The 25,353-nt window shown below is 42.7% G+C and overlaps 2 protein-coding genes and 1 long non-coding RNA gene across 6 annotated transcripts in view; 2 read left to right on the plus strand and 1 right to left on the minus strand.

The window, feature by feature from the left end:
• The window catches only part of PCNX2 (pecanex 2), a 163,457-nt gene extending 151,043 nt beyond the window's left edge, over positions 1 to 12,414 (minus strand). For 2 of the 3 annotated variants that reach the window (XM_068154361.1, XM_068154380.1), the window contains exons 1-3: positions 12,262 to 12,414; positions 4,459 to 4,664; positions 1,359 to 1,473 (exon numbers count right to left, since the gene is read on the minus strand). In XM_068154361.1, the coding sequence (XP_068010462.1) occupies positions 1,359 to 1,473; positions 4,459 to 4,664; positions 12,262 to 12,414 (474 nt within the window). Of the gene's footprint in view, positions 1 to 592; positions 621 to 1,358; positions 1,474 to 4,458; positions 4,665 to 12,261 lie in introns of those variants that run through there. The other variant, XM_068154371.1, reaches the window with a different exon arrangement.
• Positions 12,415 to 12,577: 163 nt separating this feature from the next.
• On the plus strand, positions 12,578 to 15,485 carry LOC137445685 (uncharacterized). Its single transcript, XR_010988458.1, has 3 exons — positions 12,578 to 12,707; positions 13,684 to 13,795; positions 14,099 to 15,485. It is a non-coding gene; the product is annotated as an uncharacterized lncRNA (long non-coding RNA).
• Positions 15,486 to 16,887: 1,402 nt separating this feature from the next.
• The window catches only part of MAP3K21 (mitogen-activated protein kinase kinase kinase 21), a 44,124-nt gene continuing 35,658 nt past the window's right edge, over positions 16,888 to 25,353 (plus strand). For both annotated transcript variants that reach the window (XM_068154489.1, XM_068154497.1), the window contains exon 1: positions 16,888 to 17,682. In XM_068154489.1, the coding sequence (XP_068010590.1) occupies positions 16,953 to 17,682 (730 nt within the window). In that variant the 5' untranslated portion in view covers positions 16,888 to 16,952. The remainder of the gene's footprint in view (positions 17,683 to 25,353) is intronic.

Below are 25,353 nucleotides of genomic sequence, written 5' to 3' on the forward strand. Positions count from 1 at the left end.
TCAGTGGCCTGTGCTGGATTCTCATCAGCAGGTCAACGTCTGTGGGAACTCACTAGAGAGCTGAAAACTAAGCACAGTAGTCCAGAGGAATACTTCTGGTCTCTAAATTCAACAGCCTAAGTGCATAGGTGATAAAACCAATTACTGGAAAAAAATTAAATTGGCTCTGTTCTAACTGACTGGCACAAAAACTAGGGCAAAATAATCACAACCTCCTAAAATTTCATGGTGGCATCCTAGCAGCAATGACAGAAGACTAAAATTTGACATGACCCAATCTACATGTTTGGGAGTGGGACACATGGATGAGATCCCAAGAAGAAATGGGTTTGCAGAATGGACAAATACCAGAATACCGGGGATGAGGACAGAAACAGGGTGAAAAAATATTTTACTTCATAAAAAAAAACTGTTGAAGTCTGTGATCATACAGATGTAACAAAAAGGTAAAAACACTCCAGGAAATAAGGAAGTATTTCTGATTGAGACTGGGATTTGAATAGTTTACAGTAAATAGGGACATGGGGTAGGGGTGGAGGAATATGAAGACAAAATGAAGTATCACATAGCTACTTATTCAGAGATCACTAACCATCTCTGCACTGACTGAGGCAGGACTCCTGTAGGAAAAATAGCATGGGATCACACAATTAAACATTTTTATCACAGCGTGCACAGGGAGTATCTTAAGATTACACAGACAGTATTACTCTGTTTCTTGAGTACTTAACTTTTCAACCTTCTCACGAGCATATCCTATTTTTTCTTCTATAATGTAATCTACATACATCCCCTTCATCACTTCGTACACTTAATTTAGAAAGAACAAACAATGGCATGAAATGTGCACGTCTTATTAACCTCACATATACAGCTCCTAGATTTAAATAAAGGAGTTTATGCTTTGTTTAAATACGAGGTGTGTTTGGTTCATTTTGTAAGCTAACTTTAGTTATGCGAAGCTAACTCAATTACTAATGCTCCAGAAGCAGACCTCTTCTGAGGCAGTAAAAGGCTGCTTTAATTGCATTAGACTCTCTCCTCTCTCAAAGCAGCCACAAATTCAGTTGCTCTTGGCAAGATTTACAAAGGCTGGCTGACATCTGTAGGGTAGACATATTCCTCTTAAGAAGTGCAGAATTATGTATACCAGTTTCAGCTTTCCAAACTCAAGCATTTAGGAGAAGGCTGACTAACAGCATTATTGGTATACCTAGTAGATTCACAGAATGACCCTTCCTCCCCAGGAGGGCAGATCTATGGTTCAAGTGATCAATACCTGGCAATATAAAACTCTGTGTGGTAAGCTGTGGATGGCACAAAGTGAAGACACTATTAGAGAAAAATCACATACTAACCATTGCTCCAGGTGAGTTCTGCAAGTGGAGAGTCTGTACCATTGAACTGTCATGGATTGTTTGGGTGGAGGCATTTTGGTTGGTCTCACCGACACCATTATTCTCAGTGTTATTGCTGAAAAGGAAGCAAAATTAAAAATAAAGCAATGTGTTGTGGGTTAAGGCGAGACACCTTTAAGAACCAGAGACCTGACAGTCCTCCACGGGAACTAGAGAGACGCCAGAAATCGTAAGCTATGTTCTTTTATCCCGCAAGCCCTGTGTCTGCTATATAAACTGAGTGCACAGATCGTTTGGCTCCTTTTCTGGACTTTTTTCTGCCTCTCCCGTCCAAGTGTGGATCCTTATCTCTTGCAGTGTGGGGGGAGGTTTGCTGCCTGGCCTGGTTGTGGCAAAGCTAGTTTTGTATCGGAGCCATTCATCCGAGCTTGGGAGGTTAGGGAGGAAGGGTGGGAGGCCTGGGAGGGCATTGAAGCATGAGTTGCTGGAAGGCTTTTGGCTTACTGAACTAGTTGTAAGCTGAAATGTGAACCCAGGTGTCTTGCATTCATGTACATAGTGTAAATATTTGTAAATAGCGTACCCATTTAAACTTCTAATTCTGCATGGAGTGTTTTTATTTTACTATTTTTGTGAGGGGTAAAATATTTTTTTCTGGCCACTCTAAGACACAATGCTTCTTACCATAGGTGATCACAGTGAGTTTAGGGAGGAAGATGAGGAATAGTAACAGAGTAGAAAGAAGCAGCCCAGCACAGTTTTCCCCATGTGCTAAAACCACATGGCTGAAAAATACTGTATCCCCTTTTTGCACCTCTTCCTCCCAGGACAACTTGCTAAGAAAAAAAAGTTACAAATTCCTCAGTACAAAATTATTTTGGTGTCTTAGGAAGTAGAACATTGCTAGGAGAAATGTAAAGGTAACTCCTTATGTCTATATAATGCCATTTAGACTCTGTGGCATGCACACAGATTTATTTACTCGTACAAAAGGCTGTTTGGGGCTTGTCGTTAGACTTAAGGCAAATGTTACTCCTCATACAATTTTTTCTTTTTATGTCCTTTGACTGTACCCTTGTGTACATACTCCTTGTCAAACTGCCCCTTTATTTACAAACCTCCCATTAAACAACTATTTGAGATGCGATACAGAACGTATTATATAACATATATAACCATTAGAACACAAAATAAAGTTCTTCCTCAGATTTTAGCCAAGGCAAACGTATATCCATTAGGAGTTTCATATGTTCTAAGGCAGGTTGTTGATTGCTTCCTTTGTAAATGCATTCAATTATCCACTAACTCTTATAATGTGTCTTTTATACCAGCCTTTCCATGGATATAAGCCAGTATTTTTGGACAAGTTTCACTAATGAGAATCCACACATTCTCTTTTTCAAGCATAACACAACAAAGTTCAGTTAAAAAAATTAAAAAGGAAAAAAAAATAAATTAAACACAAAAATCACTCTAGTGTATAGCAGCCATAAAATTATTTACTTGGGTGTCTTCCTCACCTTTCTGCAGGTTGGTTTGTTGTTTGGGTTTTTCTGCAGTTAACTGGCTTCAAAACCTTGCTCAACCAACCTGCCAACCATCAGGATCTGTTTAAAAATTTCTGTCATACATCTAGTCAAAAGACTAAGTTCTTTATTTTCTGATCAAGTACTAAACAATGGGCTTCTGTGCCTAGGACCTCCTAGGAGAAATAGTTACACAATTTAACACACAAGTTTTCAGTGATTTTACCTCTACTTCCGAGTCAAAACAAAAGCAGGGTAATTAAAGTTTGCATTCATTTCATTAGCCAGTGAAAAGGAAAACACCAAGGTTCTGTTTAAATTTGAGCTGGGCTAGGACAACTAAGAAGCCTCTTAAATAGGAAGTAGCTCTGTGAGCAGATGAGAGCTAAAGAGAAATAGCGCCTGGAAGTCTCTTGGTATGGTTAGTGACACACTTCAGAAGCATTTCTCAGAAGAGTCTCAACAGACCTTGACACTCCCAGCAATGTCGCTGCCAGGAATGTGGCATGGATGTGCATGCGTAAAGACACAGAAGTGCAGTAGCACAGAAATACAAGTAATTCTGGTGCTACTTAGCTTGCACAAAGCTATCAGTACCAACTGCAAATGCACCAAAAAATATCCAGAGTAAGTTCTTTTACATAGACATCTCTATCTAAAGAAGTCTAACAAACCTATTCAGTTTAAGCTGTATTTGGACATTTCCATGCTATCACTATTGTATGTACCTTATTTCAGCATTTTTCACATAGGTTGTAACACCTCAGACCAATGGAGGCTTGCCAGCTTCATTTGTTTGTGTGACTCAAGATCAAAAAAACAGGAAGAGAGATCTCCCATTTATGCCAAAAGTGTGCAGTGGAATATAGTACTTATATATATATAGAATATAGTATATATACACAAATCTGGAAAATGTCAGTACAAGTCTTCAGCCCAGTATTACCTTTACCTTTACTACCACTCCAGCCTGGAAGCAGACAGCAAAGACACAGTACATGGCTTTTTAGCAGAGAGACAGTTAATACCCACCAAACACCCCTGAGAAATAAAGACAGTTCTAGCTTTCTTTATGAACAGGACCACAGCAGCATCATAGGCAATCACAATAAAATATAAAGGGGAAAAGCAACTTATGCATCTAGGTTTGATCCCAGAGAGAAGCACTACAAACACACAAAGGCAACATGAGCTCAGGTTTTTGGAGCCGTGGTATTAAAGCATTTTCTCTGCCAACAGGTGCATGCCACTTCCTCTCCTCTTCACAGCACATAAGCACAGAAAGGGAGAAGAAAGAGCAAGCATTTAAGGCCTCCCCAGAAAATTTCTCCCAGGTTTTCTCCAGGGTCTTTTGGCACCTTCTAGAAAGGTCTCTTCCTACTGTCTTCACTGTGCCCACCCAATCCTCTGAATTGGGTGCAGTTCCGCATGCTTCCACAGAAACATTTTGCAGCCAGTGAAAATAAAAGCACTAAGGAGGTTGTTAGAAGTGCCATTCCTCACAAATATAAGGACCATGGTGCAAACTCATGCCTTTTACAGAATGTACCAGTGACACACAGTGAACACCTTACCTATGAATTGAGGGCTCGACTGTGTTTCCTTCTGGAACCTCTGTATCTTTACATTGCTTTCCATTTTTTCTTGAGAGCTTTTGTTGAATTACTTCACCTTTATCAAACATAAGGTGCAGACGGTAACTGATCACCTTTATTACTGTGAAGAACACTGTCACCAAGCTGCAGTACACAAAAACTGTAACTGCATTTGCTGGAAAAGCCTAGAGGAAAAATAAAGACATAATCATCACAGTTTATTTTGAGAAGATGCTACTCAAATTTCTAAGTAATTTTCAAACTTTTTATTCCTTATTGTCTATTATTTGTACCTCTACAGAGTTTCACAACCACAACAAATAGAGTATCTTCATACAATACACTTGCATTCTACTCCCCAAAATAGTCTAAGAATTTGTTCAAATTTCAAACCATTTTACAAGAGCTTTCTCTTGATTAGCTGTGGGTATTATTTAATTGCTAACAAAAACAGTAAACTTTACAAACATTGTTAAACCTCTTAAAATATTGCACTGCCAGAATAATTCAGCTGCAACCTTTCCTTAACTATGAATTTATAAAAATACACACACAAACCAGAACATTATTTATTTCCAAAAAGGAAACCCCTTCTGAAAAACTATCATCTTATCATAGGATCACAGGATGTTAAGCATTGGAAGGGACCTTCAAGGATCATCAAGTCCAACCTACCTGCCAGAGCAGGACCAGAGAATCTAGCACAGGTCACACAGGAGTGCATCCATATGGGTCTTGAAAGTCTCCAGAGAAGGAGTCTCCACAACATCTCTGGGGAGCCTGCTCCAGTGCTCCATGACCCTCACAGTAAAGATATTCCTCCTCATGTTAAGGTGGAACCTCCTGTGCTGTAGTTTATATCCATTACCCCTTGTCCTATCACAGGGTACAATGGAGAAGAGCTTGTCCCCTCCCTCTTGACACTCAGCCCTCAGATATTGATAAACATTTATTAAATCTCCTCTCAGTCTTCTCTTCTCCAGACTAAAAAGCCCCAGGGCTCTCACCCTCTCCTCATAGGGCATGTGCTCCAGTTCCTTAATCATCCTAGTAGCTCTCTTGGACTCTCTCCAGCAGATCCCTGCCACTCCTGAAGTGGTGAGCCTAAAACTGGATGCACTATTTCAGGTGAGGTCTCACAAGGGCAGAGTAGAGAGGGAGGAGAACCTCCCTCGATTTGCTGGACACACTCCTCTTAATGCACCCCAGGATACCATTTGCCTTCTTGGCCACAAGGGCACATTCTGTCACATGGACAACCTCATTAGGTTCCTCTCTGCCCAGCTCTCCAGTCTGTTCAAGTCTTGCTGAATGGCTGCACAGCCTTCAGGTGTATCAGCCAAGCCTCCCAGTTTGGTATCATCAGCAAACTTGCTGAAGAGACACTCTGTTTGTCCCCTCATCAATGTCATTGATGAAGGTGTTGAACGGGAATGGGCCCAGCACTGATCCCTGGGGGAACTCTGCTAGTTACAGCTCTCCAGCTGGACTTGGCACCATTGATCACTGCTCTTGGAACTCTATTTTGTAACCAGTTCCTAATTCATCTCACTGTTTTTCAGTTATGATTTAACAGCAAAATGCTGTAGTTTGATCTCCTTTTCCTAACACTACACAACGTATTCCTGTGTATCTTTACTGTTGAAGTGTTTTAAATAATTAATTTGGACTTGTCAAGCAAATGAACAAAACAAATGAATAAAATGCAGCTGGAGAGGCAGCCTCTGAACTATTTTTCTGAAGTCCATAACTGTTGATTTGCAGCTCTGTTTTCTATTTGCTCATGTGAGCACCACATTTCTCAGTCATTGAAATTCATTGCAGTTCAAATATAGTCTCTAAAGTTCTTTCACAGACATGATACACAAACATTTTTATGAGTAAATCCATACAGTAAAGGGCAAATCATAGTAATGGACACAAACAAATGGATACAAAAAAAGGGCCAAACCCTCAAAGCCTTTAGCAATATAGTCATGAAAATGGAACGCCCTTATATATTGTTATGATGTAGTTACATTCTCAATGACTTTAATCTCTTCTCAGGCTATTTTTGTTGTTGTTGTTGTTTTTAAACAGAGCATTATTATAGCCCTGCATAATTTTTCAGAGGCCAGAGGGGAGAAGGTGGGAAGAGAGAGAGATTTTCAATGGTTAGGATCTGCTAAAAGCCTACTGAAGTTGATTTTTTTAAAACAGTCTTCCATTTGGGTCTAAATCTATCATCTTAGCTACCAGCACTGCAGGTCAAGGAATGTCTGGATGTAGAAGATTGCTTTATTTACAAATCTGAAAATAATTCTACACTGTCCATACAGGTGCAGGGAAAGGAACAAGGCACACTTAGTTCATCTCTAAAACAAGTCACCACATTTATCTTGATGTTGAAATGAGTATGTTGAGTCATTTCTGTGTCATTACAAGCGAGTGGTTTGTTATTCTGCTGCTGCTTTTGGCTTAGTAAGACTTTGCATCTTCAAGATGCGCGTGTGAAGATTTGCAGGCAAACATTTTTTTATGACTGCTCTGATTCATATGCAATGTTCTATTATTGGCCACAAGAACCCCATGCAGTGCTATAGGCTGGGGTCAGAGTGGCTGGAGAGTGGCCAGGCAGAAAGGGACCTGGGGGTACTGGTCGATGGTAGGCTTAACATGAGCCAGCAGTGTGCCCAGGAAGCCAAGAAGGCAAATGGCATCCTGGCCTGCATCAGGAACAGGAAGGTCATTCTGTTCCTGTACACCACACTGGTTAGGCCACACCTTGGGTACTGTATCCAGTTCTGGGCCACTCAGTTTAGGAGAGATGTTGACTTGCTGGAACGTGTCCAGAGAAAGGCAACAAAGCTGGGGAGGGGTTTGGAGCACAAGCCCTATGAGGAGAGGCTGAGGGAGCTGGAGTTGCTTAGCCTGGAGAAGAGAAGGCTCAGAGGAGACTTTATTGCTGTCTACAACTACCTGAAGGGAAATCGTAGCCAAGTGGGGGTTGGTCTCTTCTCCCAGGCAACCAGCACCAGAACAAGAGGACACAGTCTCAAGCTGCACCAGGGAAGGTTTAGGCTGGATGTTAGGAAGAAGTTCTTCACAGAAAAAGTTACTGGCCATTGGAATGGGCTGCCCAGGGAGGTGGTCAAGTCACTGTCACTGGAGATGTTTAGGAGGAGACTGGATGAGGCACTTGGTGCCATGGTTTAGTTGATTAGATGGTGTTGGGTGATAGGTTGATGATCTTGAAGGTCTTTTCCAACCCGTTTCATTCTATTCTAATTCTAATTATTTAGCAAACTTAGGCCAGAAAGAGGGTCATTTTGCAAGGCCACAATCTCAGGGTATAAGACTTGATGGAAGAATTTGAAGAATTTCTGTTTTATGACTAACATAATCACAAAACAAGTTCAAAATTACTCAGCTTCACAAAGAACGACAGCCAAGTATCTGTAATGACTTTTTTAAAAGACAGATTTGTTCATCTCTTCAGTTGCATGCTAAAATGCACAGGCTGACTGCTTATTAAGTAAGAGCTCCAAATGAGCCACTAGAAGAGAAATGCTCTAGAGGCAATATTCATAAAGCTTTATAAATATTATATTGAGTAATGTCAAGAGGACACAATAAAAATAGACATCCAGTAATGAAGTCTGCGGGCATAGAGCACACTACAAGAGAGAATCAAAGGAAGCCTCTACAGTTCTAAGTGGAAAAAAGAGCTAGTTTTAGCAAATGCTGAGTGCTGCATGTCCTCATCTCTACCTCGTGACCACAACTACCAGACCTATGCCATCAGCCTGCCTGTGGTCTTCCTGCCCTTCTGCCTAAGATATACAGCACTTCTCCACATATATACCATGCATGCTCCCAAGCCCAAGTCTGTCTATGTATAATAAGGGCAGTGCATTTTTAACATTCTGAACCTTGCAGCAAGCTAAGTAGTACAAGTCTGCAGCTTGCTCCCTGCCCACATGAGGAATTATAAGAAAGATGAAGCTGAGAACGGAAAGTCCTTGATATTCTGAATCAGGCCTCTTGCAGAAGGGTACAAGTCATAAGACTGAAGGTCAGGTTCCCAAGTACAGATAGGTGAAAGTTATCAAATCTGCTTGAGCTGAGGAGAAATTAAGTTATTGACGACTGAGGAACTGCAGGATGCACTGTAGTTATAATTAGCCTGGTTTCCTATGGAAAAGAGGTTTTTAAATCATTAACGAGAGGAACTCTCACAGCTCTCTAGCCTTTTGAATAGCACCCCAGCGACATGAAAAGCTTCACCTGACACCTCATTAGAAGCTAGGAAATAAAATAAAAATCCACAAATATAAATTTGTAAGAAAGCAGACTTCATGACATCCCACAGACTTCTATGGAAGCTGCAGTTTCACCTTCCTTTAATACCACACAATTAAAAATGCTACTATAATGTACTTTTTGTTTTCCAGTAGCTTCCCTTGTTACACCTCACATCCAAACAGCATGGGAGCACAGCCAGAAATGCAGCCTGGTTCCAAACATTTTGCAAACACAACAGAGTTGACCTGCCCATGAAGGGAGGGCCTTTGCTTGGGTATTCTCTCTAGGCAGAGATTGTTTCCAGAGGAACTGCCAAACTCTTGTACACCTCTCCTAACATTATTTGAGTAGCACAAAGGCAGAGGTGACTGAGGCATATACTTTCTAATAAAAAGGTGTGTAACCTTTGAACAAAATACCACGCCTTGTACATGGGAAAGGATGACTAAACTCCATTCCACTCAGATGTATCCATCCCACCTGCTGCTTGACTACCTTAGGCATACAAAGCAAGACTGCTCTGCATCTGAGCCTCGCTGTCTTGGTGTGCCGCAGAACACAAATGAGGGAAGTACCAAATGAGTATTTGGTCAACCACTATCACTGGGCTTGCAGAGAGTAGGAGGTAGTGTACTGCAAACAAAGATAAATATTTTTTGTTAATTTAATTGAATTAATAACCAAGAGATGCCCACCACACAGTATAAAACATGGCAGAACACGTAGGAAGTAAAATTTATGGGGTAATATGCACTCAGTTGGAAGTGTGCATCTTACTACACAATAAATAAAGTACAATGTAGGTTACCTCTCTTTCATGGAAATACATGCAGAGACATATATATGCATTCTTACATTTACAGAGAAATAAACTGGGGTAAAGTGTGGCAAAATGGGACTGGAAGCAGCTAACATACTGCAAGTTTTATAACAGTTCACCTCCGAGTAATTTATGTGCCCACACCCTTACACTGCCATGTTGTACTTCTCCTATCACAGCATGATTGGAAGATCTAATGCGTCAGATGTAACAGCCCTATCAGTTCAAGGGCTTCCTGTCCAGCAGGCAGAAGAAACACCCAATAAGCCATTCTGAGGACTCAACAAGACATGAATGTGCTGTCTCTTGTGACTTCTAAACTAAGCTATGGTAAAAAGATTCCCAAAGTTGCATCCCTCTGTCACTGATAGTTCACCAGGGCTGAATTCAGCCCAGTGGATTTGTATAATAATTACCACTATTTTCATGCACAAAACACTTGGGAAACCCGGACTCTTTAGTGGAATAACTTCACTTTACTTTTTAATCTATTATGAGAGTTGACACAGCAAAGTTAGAAGAGATCTCATTAAAATTTTGAAAGTTGATTTTAACAGTAATGATACTCCAAGTAATATCTAACATACATTTTAAACTGAGTATTTACAGCCACAAAGGATGAATGAGAAAGAAAAGGAAGTGATGGAAACACAGACCTGCATTTTTAGGGGTGGGGAAGCTAATAATGGAACCCTTAGTTATCAGAGTAAACTATGCTAACAAAGCTAGTGAATCAAATCCTCTATCTGCACAACAGAAACAACTTGATACTATAAGCTTCCTGATGCAACTGTCAGCACATCTCTGCCCAGCCAGCATAAAAAATCTAAAACCAGCCAGACAAGTATTGCCAATTCATTCAAATGAAACTGTTTCAGTCTGACTTTCTGACTTGGACCAAAGCACAACTAAAGATTATCCCAAGTAAAGGAAATTTAAAAAAGTAGTACTCTGATTTGTTTTGACTTTGCCATTTCAAGAAACATCAGTGACTGCTTTAGCTGAATCTAAAACTATTGGTGTCAAGCGTGCAACGGAAGTATCATCCCAAACATAACCGAATATTGTATTATAAATAAAATTCCCCAAAGAAAGCTTTTAGTTAAAAAAAGCACATTCAGGTTTCTCAATGGAAAGAGGATGTCTTGCACAAAGTTTACAAAGTCCAACCAGTTAAAGGCAAGAAAACAAATACTTAAGGACACCATTACTCCCAAGCAGCCAGCATAATAAACTCATTATTCTTATCGAGGATAAAGAATTCCCATAGTAATACGTTAGCTCAAGAAAACACATCTTGCATTTAACCAGATGATTCATCAGAAAGTCAGTCCATATAAACAGCAAGTTCATCTAGACAGGCAAAGATGAAGCCCAAAAAGAGCTGAGTAGGTAAGTTAGGTTTTCTCCCCTTCCTTTTGAATAATTACTTTCTGAACTACCATTGTTGTATCCATTGCTCTTTTCTGCAATGCTGCATGCCTTTGTCCACATCAGTTCAGGAGTTTCCCCACAAGAAAATACATACTCTTTCAGATACATACTTACCACAACTTATATCAACTGGAAAAATATAAACAGATTTATTTTTTTCTTTTTAATCACACATACCACTTAATAGTAAATCCTAGATTGTAAAAGTCTTGCTGGTTTGCATGGGAAATAGGCCCTATGGGTCAGAAGAAAACATATTGCTACTTTGGTTCATTAAGTCTTGCTTACAGGAATTAACTGCAACCCCATGCCACAAAAAAAAAGTCTATCAACTGATCATTAAAAACACAAGATTTACTTTCCACTGGGTTTGCAGAGGGATTTGTGAACGCTCTTTGAAAATCAGGCCAGCATCTGACCATATAGGACAAAGAGACCTATTTAGGAAATCCATCCAACAACACACAACAAAAAACGTCTACATAACTTAGTTAAGAATTTAGTTGAGTCACTGTGAGAACCCAATGGATGGAAATTATTGGAAGCAATATTAAGCTAGATTCACTGAAGTGCACACCAATGAATAAATGCAATGATCTAACAAGCTACACTTTTCAGCTTTCCTCACACAGTAGGAAAACACAGTAAAATAGAGCAAAAGTGTCACGTTTTGGAGGGAAATTGTAAAGTCTGGTAAACAAACTCTAGTTATAAAAACCATTTGTCTGTGATGATTAAATTTTCAGCACAAAACGAGCTGCATGTCACGAAAAACCATGTGACTCCCCAGTGACATTCAGAAAGGCATATTAATTACATGATATTTGGATTTTTCCATTTATTTACCCTTCTCAGGAGGTAAAGCTGGTTTGGAAAAAAAAAAAAAAAAAAAAAAAATCTGTCTAAGAGGTTTTTCGAACAAACGTCCCAATGGTCATTCAGCATTTGCAGAGGCCAACACCGCAACCCTTCACAAGAAACCCGACTCAACTGCTTCAGCAGCAATAGAAGGTCCGGCCCCAGACTAACGCGCCTAGAGTCCTTAGCCCATTAACCTTTAGACAGAAAATATTCACGTAAAACCCAATGAGCCTATTTTCAAACGCGCGCACACACATACACACACCACTACCATCCCCGGGGTCAGTATATTTTCCGTTACGCTCATGCCCTTGCCGCAGCTGCCTCCAGGTTGGGGCCGCGGCACTGCCCCCGCCCCATCCGCGCCCCGGGCCGGGTCTCACCAGGTGCAGAGCCATGGGCAGCGTCAGCAGGAAGAGCCACAGATAGAGGTGACAGCTGTTGGTGAAGGCGCCCTGCTCCGGGTCGTGGTACCAGCCCCCGGTCAGCGCCGCCCACACGCCCAGCCCCACCAGCCGCGCCGCAGGTGACACCATGGCGGCCCCCCGCCGCCGCCACCGTCGCCCCTCAGCCGCCTGCCGCCGCCGCCGCCGCCATGCCGGGCGCCTGCGGATTCTCCCATGGTGCCCCGCGACGCCGAGCATCCCGCCCGTCTGCCCCACCCCGAGCGCCGCCGCTGCCGCCTCCGGGAGGCCGCCTCCCCGGGCCACCCCCACTCGTCCTCGGGCACAGTGCCCCGCTCGTCTCTGCTGCGGTGTAGGGGACACTGGACCCCCCGCCGGACGGATAGCTGCGCCCGGCTGCCAGTAATGGACAACAACACACACAGGTCGCAGGGCGGAGATGGGCCGGGCCGAGCTGCGGCGGGGGAGGGGGGCAACTGTGGCGCAGAGGCGTCCGTCACCGCGGCGTCCCGCCCTGGACGGCTGTGGGATTGGTTCGCAGGTGCAAAAACTGCGCGGCAAAGGGGTAGACAGCTGGGCTGATCTCCTCACCGGTCACGCCCCCGCCGCCTTGCTTTCCTTGCCGGTTGTTAATTTTACTTTGGTATTCGTGCCCGTTCATGAGTTTCTGAGCTTTCAGCTCTGCCCGACAAGAGCGTTGACTGTTTTTTTGTGTTGTTTTGAGCTATATTTTGGGCAGGCAGGTAGAGAAATTCCATAAACCAAACTCGTTTTCTTTCAGCAATGCCTGTTAGGTAAAACAGTCTGCCTTGTGTTAAAGAATTTCATGACAACCGATTTTAAATTAACCGAGTACATGACTGAGAAACGTATCAGTGTGAAGCACAGCAGAAGCCACAGATAACTATGGGGCTGAAATGAAGGATGGAGCTAAGTGGAAACCTTACTGAAAGATGGGGCATAAAGATACTGGTGAATCGTATAGTGCACAAGTCATATGTCAAGCAGCTGAAGGAACTGGGGTTATTTAGTTTGGAGAAAAGGAGGCTGAGGGCAGACCTTATCACTTCCTACAACTACCTGAAAGGAGTTTGTGGTGAGTTGGGGGTTAGTGTCTTCTCCCAAGTAATTAGTGATAGGACAAGAGAAAATAGTTTCAGGTTGCACCATGGGAGGTTTAGATCAGACGTCAAGATAAAAATTTTCACTGAAAGTGTTGCTGAGCATTGGAACAGGATTCCCAAAGAAGTGGTTGAGGCACCATTCCTGGAGGTATTTAAATGGTGTGTAGATGGTGTGCTTAGGAACATGGTTTAGTGGTGGACTTGGTAGTGCTGGATTAATGGTTAGACCAAATGATCTTAAAGGTCTTTTCCAACCTAAACGATTCTATGATTCTAGGATACTTGGGCATAGCCCATAGGATACCTCTGAAGAAGGGGTGTAAGGCTGGGCTGTGAACACCAGAGGTCATCGTATACGGCACTCCTTTGTCAACCTCTGCCATCAGAAGGTAGCTATGAACTTCAACTGTATACCTTTATTAATCCCTTCTAGAGACTTTCCCACATGACATGCAGTCATTTTTGTGAAGGATGCATATACGAGGTGGAGGCAGTCAAGGAGCTTGCGCATTACTTCATCAAATTTACTCTACTTTCATTGTTCCTAATTGTCACTAACTTCATGGACTAAGCGTGTTTCAGTGTGCCTTGTACAGGGTTTTTTAGACCAAAGTAAGAGACCAAAAATGCTGTTAAATAATCGTATCTGTGAGCTAACACACCACTTCTCAGTTCATTTCCTGATGTTGCAGGTGATGTGGCCATGCTGGATGCTTGTGTTGGCTTGATGGAAGGGATGATACAGAGTATGAACAAGCAGCTGGGAGCAGGGGAGGAATGGCACTGTTGCTCTCAGCAGTGCTGGCACACTCAGATGTCTGTGGATTTTATAGCCATGGGGCCTGAGTATTCACTTGGTGTGCCCTGGGTAAGCAATGAAGTCTCTTGATCTGCGTGAAGAAAGCAAAGTCCCAGCAGTGCCTCATGTGCTACACCTGTGTACCCATCTTACCTACCCTCTCCCATGTTGAGTGGAAAATTTTTATTTTTACCCTTTGCAGATTCTTTTCAAAGATGAGAAAGGTATGTTAAGTTTGTTAACACAAATGTAGTGACTGACTCAAGTACAGTAACTGGCTATGGATAATATTTGTGATGTGGAATAATTAAAAATGTAAGTATCTCAGAAACTACTGGAGTTGTTTTCCACACATATACTGGCAAGTAGGAACATTTAAACATGCAGATCCAAAAAAGACAGATGAAGAAGCAAAGGTTGAAATTAAATGCTTCTCCAAAAACATCTCAGTTTTTGCAACCTCTAACTCCTGCAGGTTATTTTTTGGAGGCCCCAGCTGGTGAAGGCTTCATCAGACTTGATATAACATTGGGTCTTATTTGGATGACTTGCCACCCATCACTTGGGTCTTTCAGCTCTTCCTCATCTTCAGATAATGTTGACACCAAATATTTTTTGGTATAACGGAATTTGCAGGAATGAAGAGTTCCTGTAACTGCAGCACAGAATATGTGTTCTAGACACAACAGAGATGAGCAGTACTAGATTTACAGCTGCAAGGGTGCTGAGGATGAAAAATGTGACCACTTTTCTCTTCAGAGATGCCAATGCCAGATGGAGCCAAAGGCTTTGCCTTCCATACATGGTTCCTTTCAGCGGTGACTCCACTAGGTGGTGCCATCAGAAAAGTGACAGGCGCTTCACAAAATTAGTTCAATTATGCAAAACTATTTCCATTATTAGAACTCCTAAGAACAAATTTTTACCAATATACTAGATCACAAAGTGCTGCAAAAACACTGAACAAAAACTAACCCAAGTGTAGCAATTGCTACTTCTGAGAGCAAATTTTGGAATAATAGGTATAAACAAATATTTAAACTTTCCACTGTACTGCAACCAATACCTCGTCTGACCCAAAACATTCCATACTAAATTAGTTCCTGCAGATTCTTTTAGATAACAGATTAAGTTCAAGGTGGAATTTGTGTGGCAGAATGCTTGTATTACAACATACTTTATGGCTTATAATAAGGCAAATATGCAGATAAGGAAAAGGCTTGTAATTATCTCTCTGAATAGCTGCAAGGCAATCTCTTATATTAAAGGAAGTGGGAAATGGCTTGATAGACATGCTGGTTCTGCATTCTTTCTTTTTTGTTAATGTAGTTCAATGAGCAACTTTCTGCCCTTTTTTTTTTTTTTTTTATTTTGCATTGTGTGTACAACTGAAGGCACAGTTGAGATTGGGATAAACAGGAAATTACATGGTTTTGGTGCTATAATTTAAATTTTATTACTCTCTTTATGTTGGAATCATAGTCCTGGCTATACAGTTGCAACTTCTGTGTTTACGTAGGAATGTACAGTACTCTGGATGTGGGAGTTTTGTGTAAGAAGTTGAGCAGCATTCATCACACTAGGTTATTCTACCTAGCAGTGTGGTTTGATACCTTCTCCAAGCCTTTTCTATTCACCCCAGGGCTTCTGTTGACAATAGCTGTGTCCAGAGCCACAGGTTCCGTGGTACAAAGTGTATCAACTCTGAGGATTTAAAAGACATCTCCTGCTTTGAACCACACTCCCCACACTGCTGACATCCATAGCCCACGCACTTCCCTGTTACCTCAAATTAAATGATGACATAGTTTAGAAAGTGATACCATGTGTTTCACTTAAAGCCATGGAAATTTTTATTTAAAAAATACACAGTATTTGCTATTTCCAGGCAAACTCCTAATGGAAGGACTGTTTGATCATACCACATGCAGCTGGGGCCCGTGGAATCCCTGTGCAGATGAGACAACCAGCGCAAGAGAGAGCTGACGAGCTGTGGTGCTAGGTGTAAGGGGGAACACGAACTAAGGAAGCTCGGTTTATTCTGGTAAACTCACAAAACTGTAACGGAGAGAGTAACCTACTAGCCGAAGCACGAACCCTCGACCTGCTCTGCCGCCCCCGGGAGACAGGAGGCCAGAGCAGGCTCCTGACAGCGGCCTAGACCGAGACACCGCTGCCACTTCATCAAACGCTGGGGACCATGGCTTGTCTCCGACACTCTCCTTGGCATCGCGGAGGGTCAGATCGGGCCACTTGTATCTGCGGCGGGATGGGATGGGCCGGGCGCGGCCGCTAACGGCCGCCTGCCCTACCCGGGCACGACCACTGCGAACGCTTCAACCGCGCGCCCGCCGTCGCCTCGCCGCCCCCCCGCGGCGGCCGGAGCCTGCCAGTCTGCGCGCGTGGGAGGGAGGGCGCGGGCACCTACCTGCCTACACGCCCGCCCGCCCGCCGGCCCCCTCCCTCCACGTGACGGCCGACGGCCAATCCCCGGGGGCAGGGCGCGGAGGAGGGAGGGAGGTCGCGGGACATCGCCCCTCCCCTCCCGGCTTGTGCCGCGCGCGCTTGCGCCCTACCTGCCGGAGTTCGGCGGCGGAGATCGGCCTGGGTGGGCTCCGCCCCTTCCCCGGGCTCCACCCCTTCCCCTCCTGCGGCTCCCGCTTGGCGGCGGCGGCAGGTGAGGATGCGGCTGGGAAGGCGCTCCCGCGTCGGCGGTGCTGGCGGCCGCCAAGGCTGAGGTTGCTGCCATGGCTTTGCCCGGCGCCGGGGCGGCGGCCGCCGGCGGGGGTCCGTGTCCGCTGTGGACGGCATTGTACGACTATGAGGCGAGCGGTGAGGACGAGCTGAGCTTGCGGCGAGGGGACGTGGTGGAGGTGCTGTCGCAGGACTCAGCCGTGTCCGGCGACGACGGCTGGTGGGCGGGGAAGATCCGCCACCGCCTCGGAATCTTCCCCGCCAACTACGTGACCCGCCAGCCCCGCGGCGGGGTGGCGACGGGCGGCGACGGGCGGGGGGATCCCGCGGGGAGCCTGACGGAAATTGACTTCCAGCACCTGGAACTGCAGGAGATCATTGGTGTTGGGGGCTTCGGGAAGGTGTATCGAGCCACCTGGCAGGGCCGCGAGGTAGCCGTGAAAGCGGCGCGACAGGACCCCGACGAGGACATCACGGCCACGGCGGAGAGTGTGCGGCAGGAGGCCAAGCTCTTCTCCATGCTAAGGCATCCCAACATCATCGCCCTGCATGGGGTCTGCCTGCGGGAGCCTAACCTCTGCCTCGTCATGGAGTTCGCCCGTGGCGGCTCTCTCAACAGGGCCCTGGCCGCTGCCGCCCCCGGTGTCGGGGCCGCCCGCGGGGGCCGCCGCATCCCCCCGCATATCCTGGTGAACTGGGCGGTGCAGATCGCCCGCGGCATGCTCTACCTGCACGACGAGGCCATCGTCCCCATTCTACACCGGGACCTCAAGTCAAGCAACAGTGAGTTCCGACTGAGAGACGGAGGGAGGTCAGGAGGGGCTTTTGGGCAGCTGCGGGAGGGAGGTGGGACAACAGTGAGAGGGTCCACCGCCCTCTGCCGTGGCAGGGCTGTAGGCGCGCCGGCAGCCCCTCGGCTGGCGTTCTCGACGAGGGAACCAGGCGCGGTGGCACTGGCCGTTGCTGCGACGCGGGGGCGTCCCGGCAGCGGGCCTGGACTGGCATGGTCCGAGAGCAGTATTTTACCGGGAAATAAGTGTCGTTGTTTGGGCACCTTCTACTGGCACCTTTGAGCTGGCGGCAGGTTAATTGCCGTGGCTGTGAGCTGAATATGAACTCGTTGTGGAAAGGTAGTTTACCTGCAAGGGACGCAAAGCCCTGCCCTATCGGAAGAGGGGACTCAAGCAAAAAGAAACGAAATCCTGCGCACAACTCTAATTACAAATTCACAAGAATTCTTTTACTCTTGATGTGTTGTGTAGTCCCAACTTTTAAAAGAACCCTACGTTCCTTGTGAAGGAAAGGTTTAATGAAGGTATCACTTCTCTTTCACCGCTGGGTGATGTTTCCGTTTATCACAGTATGTATTTAATATTGCTAGAACTCACTCACTGAATGAACACTGAAACAGAAAAGACATTATCTTAAAACTAGCAGAATCGCTTGTGCAGTTGCCAGATTTGCTTTCAGCCGTTGACATGGACAAAAGCACCTTAAAGAGAGAGGGAGTTGGTCAGTTCGTACTTAATAGACCATTGCCCTATCTGCCGATACAAGAGCATCTATGTTTTTGGCAGATGTGGTGTTGGGAGGATAGCTTACCGAAATAGAGGTGTTTATGACTTTCTGTTGTGTTTAGAAGTGATGACCTGAAAGTGGAAATCTTTGTGCTTGCATAGATCTCCGAAGCAGTTTTGACTCCTCTTTTTGTTCTGAATGTGCAGCAATGTGTTACCTTGTTTTTCTGGTTAAGAGTCCTTACGTAGTCCAGTATAAATGAAATAAAGCTTCATTCAGGTTTGAAATACTTTGTTTAAAAGGCCCTTACAGTGTGTCTTGAAGGTCATCATGCATGGGTTGTTAAGACAAGGCTCAGTCATGGGACTATTCCTGAGAATAGTTTCACTATTTGTTTGATAAAGAAAGGACGTAGTTCAGCTGCATTGGTGGTTCAGGTTGTAGAGTGAGACAGCAAACTCTTGGAATGCATCTTTAGGGTCATGGCCAACACCTTAATTGTGAGCATGTTGTCTGTAGGCAGCTTATGCCCTCCTAGTTTGATGCTGTGTTGAGAGTGAGCTGCTATACTGAGTATTTAGTATGGCAGCTTTCCTTAAGGTAGGTTGCTGTATGATAGCCTCCTAAGGTGATGGCAAAGTCCATATCTGAAATTATTCATAACTGTGATTCATCATACCACCTACAACTGAGCTGGTTACTTCTGTGAATGGTTTACCATTATAATTTCTGTATGTGGATAATGGCAGAGCATTTAAAATACCTGCTTTTGATTATAAGCTCAGCATATGTGCCAGTTCACGGTCTTCATTACTAACTCCTGCTGCAAATGTACTTAACATTAGCTACTCCATTTTCTCCCCCACATTTCTTGATTTTGATGAAAGTTGAAGACAGTATTTGATACGCTTAATATAATAGATTTATGTTTCTCAATCATCCAACTTAAATGATAGCACAGGAAGACAATGGTTCACTAGCAGCACAATATACTATAGTGATGAAGTTCAGTGACATGAATTTAAAATTACTGCAGATCCTGACGCTATCCCCTGTTCTGTTAACTCATCCATTCATCAAGGATTTAATCTCATTCTTTTTCTATGCTCTTTTTCAGTCTTACACAGTGGGAGTGGAAGTAGGAAGGCCAGGGTTCACTGATGCTTGGTGTGGATAGTAGCATTTCAGCAGTACCTATAGCTATAGATGGGTATCTGGCAGCACCCATTTCTCCAATGCTCATCACTGCTTTCCATGGACTGCTAATGGTTGTGGTTCAGTGCTCTACATTAAGCAGCTCTAGATAGTGCAAGACTGTATGCAGTTTGTGCTGGCTCAGTTTTTTCTAGGAAGCAGGATTTTTTCTTCTTTAGAGAACAAATTAGAAAAATGACTGTCCATAATGTGGTGTGGTAAGGAATGCTTCACAAACTATTTCCCTAGCGAATAGGAACTCATCTTTCCATCTAGAGGAAGGCAGAGCTCCTTCCACCAATCTACTTGATTCCAAAAGAATATAATCTGGGTTTGTGGTTGGCAGGAGACAGGCAAAGCAAGGATCTGAAAACTAAAGTATGTTATTTCTCTCCCAGTAATTTTATGGAGTTAGAATCTATAGCTAGAATCTGTAGCTATCATATCTAGTGCAGCTTGACTGGTGCCAAATTGACATGACTGGAGAAAGTGCCACAAACAGAAGAGCCATGAGAACTTCAGGGTTTTATTAACAGTGATGACAATCTGAGTTTGTATGTGCAAGTTTCTTTGGGCTTCTTTTGGAAGGTGGGGAAAGGTTCTTGTTTCTGCCAAATCAAGAAAAGGAAAATAAAGAGGTACGTAAATATTTTCTTTTTTGGCAAGAAAAACTAAAGAACTTGGTTGTTGGGGCTGAACAAGGAATTAAGGTGCAACTCTTGCATTTTGTTACAGCAGAGTTTCTTCAATTCTGGGGACTATGTAAAACAGGTTTAATACGTAAAATTCTTCAGAAGACAAAACAAGGGCGTAAAGAACACTTTTGTTTTAGATATGTGTGATAAAATGGAACAACTAGCAACTGGTGCAACTAGCTGACATAGTGAGAAGTTTCTCTGGAAAGGAACATAGTCTATTTTGAGAGTAACTTCCTCATAAGCAGGTCTTGCGTTCTTAGATATACTTTATGATTAAGGAGATAATCTAAAATTAAGGATTAAGAGTTGGACTTTAGATAAAATCCGAAGAAAAAAATCGAACAAAAGTTTGGAGCATTTCAAACCATCATGAATAAGTCAAAGAATTATAAATTAAATGATACTTAAACTGAAAAGCTAGTGTCTTAAATGCTGTGTAAACAGTTAAACATTTAGAAATGTATCTCTTAGGTGCAAATTTAGTCTTGATTAAGTACACCAGCTGGTTATGAAAAAGTGAAGTTTTAAGGAAATCCATCTACAGGACAGGGCACTAATAGTTACCTAAATGCCTTTTTAGCACATCTCAGCTGGTTTGACTCTTTGAAAGGGCAGCTTTTTTCTCTGGGGGAATCAAATTGCTTTCTTCTGAGTAAGGATCCCATTAGTTCTGAGACTTCTGGTTGTTTAGAGGCTCAATGTAGCCTTTTCTGATTGTTTTGTTTTAAGATTTTTTAGGGTTACTAGGATTAGTAATGTGTTCAGAGTATGAAGCCTAATGTAGAGAAAGCAAAGGTTTATATTTCTAGGATTGTTTTCAGAGTTCTGTCATAAAATAAAAAAGGCAAGAAATGCACTGTATCTCTAATGCAGCACCTCTGTGTACTTGTAGGAAATGTTACAAATAGTTCAGAATATCTTGCTTACAGCATAGAGACATCCACAAACACAAGGTGAAGCACAAAGCTGATTCCATGCAGATTGTACACTAACACAGTGCTAAGTGTTCTCTACTCCTTTGTTGTAGATAACTATGTGAGCATGGTTGATTTTGCTATGACTGTCATCAACTCCAACATCACAGGATCCTTAGCAGTCTTCCACTCTCTGAAGTGCATTGAGTTTATATTATGTTTTGAAATTGTCAAGGATAGCTTGTTTCAAGGAGTGTTAAATAAGGCCGTGGACATGACAATGCTAATGAGAGCAATACTTGTTATCTGAAGGAATAAGACTTACAAGAGAATACCGAAGCTGCAACTGGACAATCCATTTTAATGTGACATTCTTTAAACTAGTCACATGAAAAGCAGGCAGAAAATAGTAATCATTTGGTTGCAAAATCTCAAAAGAAAGTGTGATGTGGTTTGACAGAGCTGTTGGATCAATTGCTTTTGATAGGGAACATGTCCTGGAATTTGAGAAAAGCAAGAACAAATTATCCCTTTTTTTGGCTTTTTTTGGTAATTTTCAGTAGAATTGCTCAAGTTGTGCTATTAAACAATTCTGAAATAAGAGGGAGATGTTTTGAAGAACTAACAAAAAGTACTTTCTCTCTAACTTCTTCAACAAGCAACTTAAGCTGTTTCAGAAGAGGAAGATACAAAAACTAGAGTTAAGCTTATCTGCCATCCTCTGAACTGATTTTATTTATTCTGAAATTAGTTGAGACAAATTATGCACTTGTATTTTGAAGAGTGAAGACTTGCTAACATCACAAATAGAGCTGTAAGGATTACTTACATTATTAAATGTTTGAAATTCAGGACTATCTAATGTACAGTGTTGTAGGTTAAAAATGTGAAATTAAATTATCTTGGAGTTTTCTCAGTTTTGAGGGAGAAGAGAGATAGCTTTGCAGCAGATTTAAACTTCAGCCTAACTTTCTGTGGATTAAAGTTCCAAGGTGTCCTCTAATGGCAGTGAAACTTGAGGTTTTCTTCTGTCAACAGCACCGTGCCAATTATTACTCAGATGTTATGTTGTAACATTTTTTATTTCTTTTATGTATATGTACTCTCCATCTCCTTCTCCTCCTTGTGACACTCTCATCTGTGCAATTTAGGCTCTCCTGTTCTCTTCCACATTCCCAGTGTGCCTGCTGGTTAAAGGCTGGCAGTCCAGGGTGCCCTCCTCCAGTACTGAGTGACTCCAGCCAGCTCCTATAGCAGGCTGCATATGCAGTAATTGGCTTGAAACTGCTTGTAGTGCCTGGCTAGCTGCTAAGACTGACTAATGGCCTCTCTGAGGCCTGGAGAAGAATGAAAACATTTTTCTGGCAGAAATGTTAAAGTTGTTCTTCTGTAAAACTGAGTTTCACAAAAGCCATAGGAACCATCTCTCTAAAAACATGGTATCACTTTGACTATTAGATAAAATAGTGGGACCAAAAGTTATTCAGCAGCTTAAAATTCTTGTGCTGTAGTTTTCTATCTTGTATTCATACAGGAAATCTTGGTACTTAAGTGCTTTGCACTATTCCTAATTACTGAAACTGCATAAAACTAGAAACTGTTCCAGGTACACCAGCTTCCTGTCTGGTCTCTATGGATGGCACTAGCCTTGCTTTATGCTTTGCTGTAAAGATAGTGCTGCTGTGTTACAATGCAAGAACTGGTCATACATCCTGAAGAATCTGGACGTGTATAGCAGGGAGGAGCTATAGTTTTAAAACCTTGTGCACATAGTATTAAAAAAAAAAACAAATAAAATACTCAGTCAAACCACCCTTATGCAAACTGGAAGGATTGCAGAATTTTGTCAGTTTGTTCTATTAAAAGTTAACATGCCACTGAATTCTAATAACCTTTTATTTTGAATATAGTTATGTCATAAGAAAATGTTCTATTTTGTTTCATAAAATATCACTCCCAGTAATTAATTTCATTATTTGATTCGTGTCCAGACTGTGTAGATAGAGATTTGATTTTTTTAGAGACCCTGAAGGCCAGTTGGATTCCGTGGGAGCAAGAAGGGCTTAGCAGCCTTGAGCTAGTGTACTTTCTTTTTTCTTTTTTTTTTTTTTATTTCATTGAAGGAAATATTTTGTGCTATGCCTGTTTTATATTCACTGGATATATATACTTGGCTGCATATAAATATATTGTATATTTTGTGTTCAGAAGGGTGCTGGAACAATTTTGAGTAACTGGTTGCTATGGTTGTCTCAATCTGCAGTAGAAATAACTACCACTAAAATGTAGATGTAGAATCAAGATTGGAAAGGACCTCTAAGATCATCAAGTCTGACTGTCAACTCAAACACCACTATGTCACAAATTTCCATGTCAACACATCTGTTTAACACCTTCAGGGATGGTGACTCCACTTCCCTGGTATCAATGCCTGACCACTCTTTCAGTTAAAGACATTTTTCCTAATATCCAATGAAAACCTCCCCTGGCACAACTTGAGGCTATTTGCTCTTGTCCTACCAGTACTTATCTGGAAGAAGAGACTGACCCCCACTTAACTACAGCCTCCTTCTGGGTAGTTGTAGAGAGTGATAAGGTCTCTTCTCCAGACTAAACAATCCCAGTTCCCTCAGCTGCTCCTCATAACACTTGGTCTCTAGACCCTTCACCAGCTTTGTTGTCCTTCTCTAAGGGGCATGCTCCAGCACCTGTGAAGGGCCCAAATCTTAACACAGTATTTGAAGTATGGCCTCACCAGTGCTGCATACAGGGATCACTCCCTGTGCCTGCTAGCCAAACTATTCCTGATACAGGCCAGGATGCTGTTGGCTCATCTTCAGCCAGCTGTCATCTGGCACTCCCAAGTCTTTCTCAGCCAGGCTGCTTTCCAGGCACTCTGCCCCAAGCCTGTAGCATTGCATGGGGTTGGTGTGACCCTTGTGCAGGACCTGGCACTTGGCTGTTTTGAACCTCATGAAACTGACCTTGAATCATTGATCCAGCCTGTTCTGATCCCTCTGCAAAGCCTTCATACCTTCAAGCAAATCGGCGCTTCTGCACAATTTGGTGTCATCACTACCTGTGTAGCACAATACTTGTTTGCACCATCAGTAAGCTTCCAGAGGAGAAGTAGCATCCAGCAGTTACTGTATTTGTAGATGAAGACTTAACTGCAATAGTAATCTATTTCACCTCAACCTACTGTCTCTTAAGTTTGCTACCATTTGATGTTTTCCTGTACCTCAGATCTGGACATTAACAGGTGTGAGACATTTAGAACAAATGTTCTGGAAGTTACAAAGGCTAGAGTATATTTATATATAGTTCTTAGTGCTGAAAACAGTATTCTAGACTGAAACAATAGCTAAATGTAATGTAATTAATTTAAAACACAAGACCTTTTAATGGCTGTATTTATAATTTTTGATACGTTCTTTTTTGTTTCCCCAGTCTTGTCCATCTGACAAGTGTAGATTTGTTCCTTACTTATTGTTGAGGCTATTTGCATCTTTAGTTGGTAGGATCATTAATTCAAGAATAATGATACTTTAATCTTTCTCTGGGTCTTGCTTGTTTTTTTAAATGCCATTCTCCTCTCCCTGTCTTTTTTTTTCCTCTGTCATAAGGCACCCGATAATCTGGTTTACTGCTGTTGGATTCCCTCTCTCCCACTTTGTTGGACTCTTTCCTAGCATGATTCAGCAAGAGGCTCATTTGCACCAAGGTTTCTGGTGACCTTTTTATGCCCAATGTGAAGAGTCACATTCTAGCCTGTATGTCACATTTGCTGAGTGTCTTTTTTGCAAAAGAGTTCTGTTTTGGTGTAGCATTATAAATGGAAATGTAGCACTTTAGACCTGGGTTTGTTTTTTTTAAAGCTGTTACCATAAGGATATAGTCACACATCTACTTGCCCCTGAGAATTACACTGAATGAGCAACTATTTCCATGGAAGTCACTGGAAAAAGAGAGAGCTAAGCACCTCTCATTAGCTGTTGAAATACTTAAACAATTTTGTCCATTCCCCTAGACAGTGAGAAATACCTTGAACTGCTGACCATAGCACTTGTGAAATGAGGTATTGTTCTTAAAAAAATGCAATGTGATTTGGATATTGATAACATTAGACT

This window comes from Melanerpes formicivorus, unplaced genomic scaffold (genome assembly GCF_026170545.1).
Source record: "Melanerpes formicivorus ecotype bairdi unplaced genomic scaffold, bMelFor1.0.p_v2 SCAF_2, whole genome shotgun sequence".
Lineage (NCBI taxonomy): Eukaryota > Metazoa > Chordata > Aves > Piciformes > Picidae > Melanerpes > Melanerpes formicivorus.